Source organism: Nuphar pumila, chromosome 17, assembly GCF_984573655.1.
Source record: "Nuphar pumila chromosome 17, dmNupPumi1.hap1.1, whole genome shotgun sequence".
In the NCBI taxonomy this organism is placed as follows: domain Eukaryota; kingdom Viridiplantae; phylum Streptophyta; class Magnoliopsida; order Nymphaeales; family Nymphaeaceae; genus Nuphar; species Nuphar pumila.
The window spans coordinates 23,460,947-23,468,683 of NC_143265.1; the positions used below are offsets into that span (position 1 = coordinate 23,460,947).

Genomic DNA, 7,737 nt, shown 5'->3' on the forward strand with positions numbered 1-7,737 from the left:
AGCAGAGTTGCGTTTTGGGTAGGCTCAGGGGGTGGTGGGTAGCTACCACCTTCTCTCATGTTATGTAGTGTATAATATATACTTGTTGAAGTGTTTGGCTTGTAAGCAATAACTTAAAAACAGAATGTACTCTGCTCAATTCGTCTAGAGCTAAAATCCTATTAGTTTTAGACTTGAAAGTGCTTTTTTTTTAAGCCAGCTCGAACTCATTTAGCTCAAGCTCGTTATGAGCTTCAGCTAAATGAGCTGAGTTCCAGCTGGCTTAGCTCGACTTACCACAAAAACGAGCCATGCTTGAGTACCTCATGCTGAGTTTGTTCTCCTTCACCGGCCTTATCCCCAACAGTTCCCTATTACACACACACACACAGAGAGAGAGAGAGAGTTTGGTGGAATTTAACCAGAAATAAAAGTCGGGTGGTCATTTGAAAATCGTCCTAGAAAAGAAACGCAACAGTTGAAATGAGGCCTAGAAAGAGTCTACAGAAATAGCATTGCTCATAATCAAGGATTGTTTCACGTTTTCAGCGAATCGACCAAAACGCTCAAAAATATGGGCACATCACATGACTGATTTCGAGTCATTCAGGCTGTCCAAATAATCAGTGTCGGGGGAATATAATGTCATGTTTAGCAATAATCGTCCATCATTTTAGAGAAAAAAGAGGGACTATTCATTCAGGAGAGCTGACAAAATGCTAACAAACAGATCAAATATGGTTTGACGTTCAGAGCAATACGCATCACCAGTTTGGTTTAATCACAGTTCAAATCAAATATTATTTCAAATCGGCAAAACAATGTTCTAACTGGCTGACTTGTGAGAAAGTTGAACACCCGTGTAAGAAAAGTGCTACATAGGTTGGAAAAACTTTGTTACCAAAGGATTTGGCCAAGAAAGAGCAGGTCGCCATAAGAGGCTATGTGAGATGCAAACCTGGGAAATCAAGGCTTTGCACGTGCAATAACTCGACCAAATGAGAGGATAGTAACACAGGCGAAAGTGTCTCCAACAAAACATGGCATTGTAAGGTGGTTATCATACAGAACATCCAAAAATAAGACCAAATAGCAGATGCATTCAAATAAACAGCAATCAAATAATCTCCAAAGCCCATGCCTGCCATCGAACTCCATTATCTAACAAAAGTTCCAGAATCTTTCCAGTCATTAGCCAGTGTTTGCCAAAAAAAGGAAAAAAGAAAAAGATAAACAAACTAGAAGATAACCAAAGGAATCACAGATAGTTGAAGAGGTAAAATAACAAATATCATGGCATCATTTCCTCACTCATCATCATCATCATCCTCTGCTGCAGCTGAATTAAGGGCATTCAACCTTTCTATCAATTTCGCTTTCCTCTCCTCATATGTTAGTTTTTTCAGGTTAAACCTGTGTAAAGGGGAGAGCATAAACAAACAAGGTAAGCACAAAACGTTTAATCAAGTTTTTTTTACTTCTCCCTCCACATGCAAAAATTAGTTTTCACAAATAACAATATTTGCGAACACAATCAAGCAGACTATACTAAACTACAAAAGAGCACAAAAAAATATAGAAATACAAACGGTAAAGAATAAGTGTGCTTTCGTCAGGACTTTCAGGATTGAAAATTGTCACCAAAATGAACAGGTGGGAAACCTGAAAATTCTTGAATGGAAAACGACCTTCTTTATCTTATATTTCAGGAAACAGAGGAATATTAAGACTCTGAACCTAGCTTTGGCACTTATGATCTTCACCAGCCAGCTGTCTCCATGCCTAACACATGGAAACACCAATGCTGGCAGTGTTCCCTAGGCACTTGTGGATGCTGTCTCCATGTTATTGGACACAATGTAAATGTAGCACTTCAGACATTATTCATCCTTAGCCTTAAACTCTTAAATTTTAGCTCTCTGTCTACCTTTTTTTATTTTACTGAAGGTTTATAATTGTGTAACTATAATTAAGATTACAAGCATTTTGACAAATTATTTTTGTACTCTCTCTCTCTCTCTCTCTCTCTCTCTCTCTCTCTCTATATATATATATATATATATATAATTGGAACTGTCCACAATTTTAAGCTTTAGCATCTCTGACACTAATCATGTCGAACAGTAGCACCCCAATCCATGTACGGGTAACATATCCATATAGACTTCAGTACTTCAAACCCGCTGACTGAGTACATACCTAATCAAAAGAAAAGACACTTTCCTTTTTTGCAATAGTAAGCATTTATATGAGAATCACTTTTTGAGAATGTCATATCCCCAACCATTAATCCATCATTTCAGCAGAGCCGTGAACATAAGTGGGATGGGGCGGCTAGTCCTGGCTTTGACAAAAGGAAGATCTCTGGGTTGATAACCCCTTTCAGGCACTTACAGAGATTCCCCTTACATGCACAGTATTACAAGCAACATATAATACACGATACTCACTGGGAGAAAAAAAAACAAAAAGGAATACTGCACATGATACCCAATAGAAGGAAAAACAAATAGAATACTGGCTTCTATAATACAACAAGAAAAGAAAAAAGAAAAGCAAATACCATACCTCTTGTGTGTCTTGGGGGGCTGCTTCTCAGATTTTGCAAAAGAGGGATCAGCACGGATGGCAGCATGGACCTTCTTATACATTTCCTCAATGTCATCAGGTTCTAATCCTCTCTTAATGTACTCAGTAAAATGCGACTGATACTTTTCAGGCTCATCCTCCATCAAAGTCTGGAAGACAACAATGTTTATTAAAATGACAAGCTCCCAGAAGGCACAATCTAGATCAGTAATCTCATACCCTCATATATGCTGCCACATGGCCACCAAAGATGTATTTACGATGGACATCAGAATCAAGACGCTTCTCTTCCTTATTGAATCCAGCAAACCTCTTATCACTGTGAGGAATGTCAAGTCCACCATCAAGTGCACCCTACAACTCGAAACATATATTTCTGAGTCAGCCTCATTGTAACTGAAATGAAGAACTTGAATCATAATGCACAGGATCCTTGACATGAAGCATAGATTCAAGTTCCATATAAAATATATTTTGGATAGGAAGATTCGTTTGTAGACAGGTATAGGATCCACCGACTCCTGACCATAATTTATACAACTATACAAGTGATTCAAAGTCCATGAAACCTAAGCAGGCAGTCCAGTTCAGTTGGTATTAAGACAATTTAATAGGGTCTCAGGAAGGAGGTCTGAATAACCCAAAGCCCAAAAGGTAGCTGCAGATCAGCTTTGAACAGTCACGAATTTGATGATAAATATTGAACATAATGGCGAAATGCTGCATGGCTGAACACCATGAATTGGTAAAAAGCAGAAATACATGGCACAGCAAAGCAGAAAAAGAAAGGCCACCATGACCCACTCATTCAAACTGTCAAAACTGTCAAGTATAAATCATATAGTAGTTTACTGAATCACAAACAGACCTATTCATTAGACCCTCATCAGGCATTGGCTGAAATAGTACATAGCAAATTACAAAGAAACCCCCATGTCTGAACCATGTTGATCAATGAGTCAGCTAATTCAGGTTCAATAGGAGTTAAGTCTCCCAGTAAAATCTATGAAGGTTTATTAGCATCAGCAAATATATACACATGAAGAATTGCATAGAGAGGACAAATCACCAAGAGTAGGAAAGTACTAAACTGTACTAAATGCATGAAACTGACAATTCTTAGCAGCAATAACATATGAAACAAGATCATGATTGTAGCCATTAAAAATAAATATTCCCAAACCCTATAAGAAAATCAAATTTCTGGTTCAACTCTATTTAAATTGGAAAGATAAATGCTTTTGGGTAAGAGTAAAAACTTTGATATAATAGTCAGCTTGTGAGAAAACAAATGGTCACCACACATTAACAGAGAAAAGGTTCATAAAAAAAAAATCGCTCACAAGAAATAACCTAGACATAGCTGTTTAAGCTTCCTTTGCTACATTAAGAAATGTCAATGAAGTTTTATGATATCCAAAAAATACTGGTCAAATTCTAACCAAATCACCAACAGAGAGAAGTCATTGCAACTTGCAACCATTCTTTTTTGGGGGGATTTAGAATTGAGAAACCACCATTAACCATGGATGTGAGTCAGTGACCGCAGTTGCCAACTAATGAAATAATAAACCAAGGAAACAGGGAAAAAGTAAATTTACTCTAATGAAATGGAAGAAAATTTTCTGTTTCAGATTCTAAAAAAATGATAGTCATTGATGATTCATTTTAGAAAACATATCAAAAAATAAGTTCCCATTGCATGCCAGAGAAAAATCTATGACAACAAGATACAGACCACCACGCATATGAGTGAATTTGGGCCAAAAAACTTTTATTTAATATTCTTTACAATACACAATCAGAGAATGACAACTACTATGTTTTAATCAAATGTACAGGAGCTGTTTTGCTTGCATAATGAGTACAAGGTTCCATGGTTTGCAAAAGGATCCAGAAAACACACACACAAAGAGAGAGAGAGAGAACCTTTAGAGCACCAAACACACGGTTTCCAGTAGTGGTTCTTACGAGACCAACATCCAACAAGGCACGAAATGGCCTCCTGCTCTCAGCGGGCTCAACAGAGAAGTCCTCCCCAGTGGCCTATCACCAACATGCAACCAATATTCTTCAAACCACAAAAGCTTGAACCTTATTTAGAATAGAACAGTTATATTTCATGCTGTGACAGAAATCCAGCACAAGGTTTATGATGCAAATCTTCAACTACAAAGTGTGAATACAAACATGCAGTGGAACAAGATTTATTAGACAAATTTCAAGCCATGAAGTAAGAAGTAAAAATATAAGCATGTAGCTAACAATTATGTAGATTCAGGCAGGATAATCATGTAAAGTGCACAAAAAACATGAAAACTTTGTTTTCCTGAAGGACCAGGAAACATACCTCCACATTGCCTTGATATTCCTCATCCATCTCAAGCATTTTCAGGACTCTACGAGCCAACAAAAGCCCGGTGCAGTATGCTAGCAACAAAAGCAATAAATTTTGACAAAACTGATCTCATGCGAGAGAGAGAGAGAGAGAGAGACAGATTTCACACCGGCAGCATAATTGGTCAAGCCTACTTCCAGTCCATAACGTGGCAGCTCATGAGAGTATGCTGATGCTAACACTAAATCTCCAGCAATGCTGGCAGATATGATTTGTGCTATAACGTCCTTGTTAGTCTAATTAAAAAGGCAGTCAAGTACCAACATCACAGATGCTGAGAAAAGACAAGAACAGCATGACAACAGGCCGAACAATTTCAAAGGTACATATCCTTGAAATTTGAAGTGGAAAAGTAAAAGAGTGAAGCAAATTTTCCAGGGCTAAAGAAAAGAAACAGTAGTACCATCCACAAGTACTAATCAATGTATTTAACATTACATATACTGTTATATAATTTTAGAAAACCATATTTGGATGGGAGGATACAAATCGAACAACAAAACGGTATTTTGGAGTGTTGTATTTGTTCTTGTCTTGATTAATGAGCCGGATCCGCGCCCGATAATCAGTCTTCCCCTCTGTTCAAAAAGAAAGAAAGAAGAAACACATTGCTATCATATACTAACTAGCAGCCTTTATTTAAAAATATATATGTAAACAAGAAAAAAATACATACGCCTCCTTCTCTTGAACTTGACTTGAAATCGCTTGAAGTAGGCCTTTGACTTCTGAGCTTTAACAAAGACCTGAGATAAGCAGAACTTAGATCAATAAACCGATTGAAAGAAATGCACATGCCAAAACTATATAACAAACAAACTAGAAGCCAGAGAGATATTCACAAGGGAGAGCATACAAGTATCAATTTTCCAAGACCACAGGCTAATACAAAATTATGAGTACAAAAGCAACCACTGAGAAATGACTTTGACATGGGATCAATGAAGCAAATTGAAAAGAAACAAGAACCCTAGATACCAAAGAGCTTCTAGCAGGCAAACCTAGTTCAAAGTAATAAAAACCCAAAAACTAACACATCACAATAAAAAATGACTAACTTGACACCAAGCAGATTGCCTCGAACTTTGTACTGCCACAATTCAAAGAAAGGAAAATCTAGAGAATTAAGTAATAACTAATAATTCTATCCCCGCAAAAAAAAGAGATTAATCCAGAGTAGTGCACGTAACATTCTGGTTCTCCTGAGCAAACGTCAACTGATTGATGATAATGCCAAGCTCTTCGTAAGTCACCGAACAGCAAAATAAGCAGGTAGAATAGTTTGAGAGAATCATGTCTACAGCTTATTGGTGACTCTGGAAGTACTTGCAAAAAACCTGCAATAGGCTGAAGACTTTTCTATCCACTGCCTCTATATGCAGTTGTCCAGAAATAACATGCAAAAGCTCCACTACTGGAAAGAAAGGGCATCCTCTGCAACTGAAACTAAATAATTTCTAGGAACATAGATTATCATAATAGGATGTTAGGCTAGGCCGCTACTTGAGTAGTGAAAATATGGGAAACTAGTGAATTTCTAAAACAGAAATCCGAAATTTAGGTGAGAACTGTATAAGTTAATCATACAGCCTCAGATTAACAGTTGTCAATGGGTGAACAAGGAGGAATAGAAGGGAAACCATAACTTCCTGATAAATGCAAGAAGCTAATTAAATATAAACACAATACACAGTGGCGTGGTAAATTATAAGGCACGGAGTTCTACTTCGAAGAAGCAAGTTTTTCAACAAGATCAACCCGTTTTCACTAGAGCACCTCATCCTTTGGATCACTATTTAGTGATCACAATTATGAAGGAGGGACTTCCAGGAGCTAAAATAAACAGACGGTAAATCGAGTGTGGGCATTTAAGATTCTGAAAGCAATTATGGTTTTTCAGAATTGTATCTATCTCCTTATGTCAGAAATAAATATAAAAGAATAATCCTTCTTTTCAGAATCAAAAGAGGCCACAAGAAAAGCACCCCGAAAAACCCTAATCCTACACTACTCGCATCTCTCACTTTCTGATACCACGAAATAAACAACGAAAATCGCAAAATCCACAAAGAAAAAAGCCTCGAAACCCTAATTCCCTTATCTAAAAGCAATCAAACGCCAAGAACAACTACCGCAACGAAAATCGAGGAACCTCTGCGTCACAGTCACAGAAACAATCGCGCAGACGAGATCAGAAGAACCTAGCGCAGAGATATCTACTTGAGGAGGAGAACAGGGTTACCATTTCGACTGCAACAGACCGGAGCCTCCCTTTCCTTCCCTTCGAGCTCTCTTCACTCTTCCGTTCCGCCCGAGCTGCTTGAAAAACCCTAAGCCGTCAGCCCATGACACTTTGTATACCCAAACCCTAAATCCCAAGGGGTGGCAAAATCTGACACGACCCGCCAACCCGCTTCTTAGGCGGCTTCGGGTTCGGGTTCGGGTTTGGCTTAAACGGGTTCGGATCGTAAACGGGTCCACAAACCTAACCCGTTTATTAAACGGGTCGGGTCCGTGTTAGGGGTATGCCAACCCGGCTGACCCGTTTAATAAACGGGTTAGGCGGGCGGGTCAACCCGTTTACCCGAACCCGACCCGACCGCTAACACGAACCCAACCCGCCAACCCACCTGCTAAACTGCCAACCCGTTACCCGACCCGACTCGTTTATTAAACGGGTTAAGCGTGTCACGTCGAGTTACCCGTTTAATAAATGGGTCGGGTTCGTGTTTGCCACAGTCGACACATTTAATAAATGGGTCGGGTTCGTG

General features: G+C 38.6%; 1 protein-coding gene across 1 annotated transcript; it reads right to left on the bottom strand.

The window, feature by feature from the left end:
* Window positions 1–1,101: 1,101 nt before the first annotated feature.
* LOC149811801 (large ribosomal subunit protein uL18-like) lies at window positions 1,102–7,346 on the bottom strand. The gene is made up of 9 exons (XM_089993588.1): window positions 7,209–7,346; window positions 5,643–5,712; window positions 5,453–5,544; window positions 5,076–5,202; window positions 4,919–4,998; window positions 4,498–4,614; window positions 2,788–2,922; window positions 2,548–2,717; window positions 1,102–1,392 (listed from the first exon to the last, which is right to left on the bottom strand). Exons 1-9 carry the CDS (start codon window positions 7,209–7,211, stop codon window positions 1,287–1,289), a joined length of 900 nt encoding a protein of 299 aa, XP_089849714.1. The 5' UTR covers window positions 7,212–7,346; the 3' UTR covers window positions 1,102–1,286.
* Between the last annotated feature and the right edge of the window lie 391 nt (window positions 7,347–7,737).

Excerpts from the sequence above, each read along its gene's own strand:
- LOC149811801 (XM_089993588.1), bottom strand. Across the intron at positions 5,545-5,642 it reads CAAGTTCAAGAGAAGGAGGC|AGGGGAAGACTGATTATCGG; the intron begins GTATGTATTTTT and ends CTTTTTGAACAG. Across the intron at positions 4,999-5,075 it reads CTTGACCAATTATGCTGCCG|CATACTGCACCGGGCTTTTG; the intron begins GTGTGAAATCTG and ends TTTTGTTGCTAG.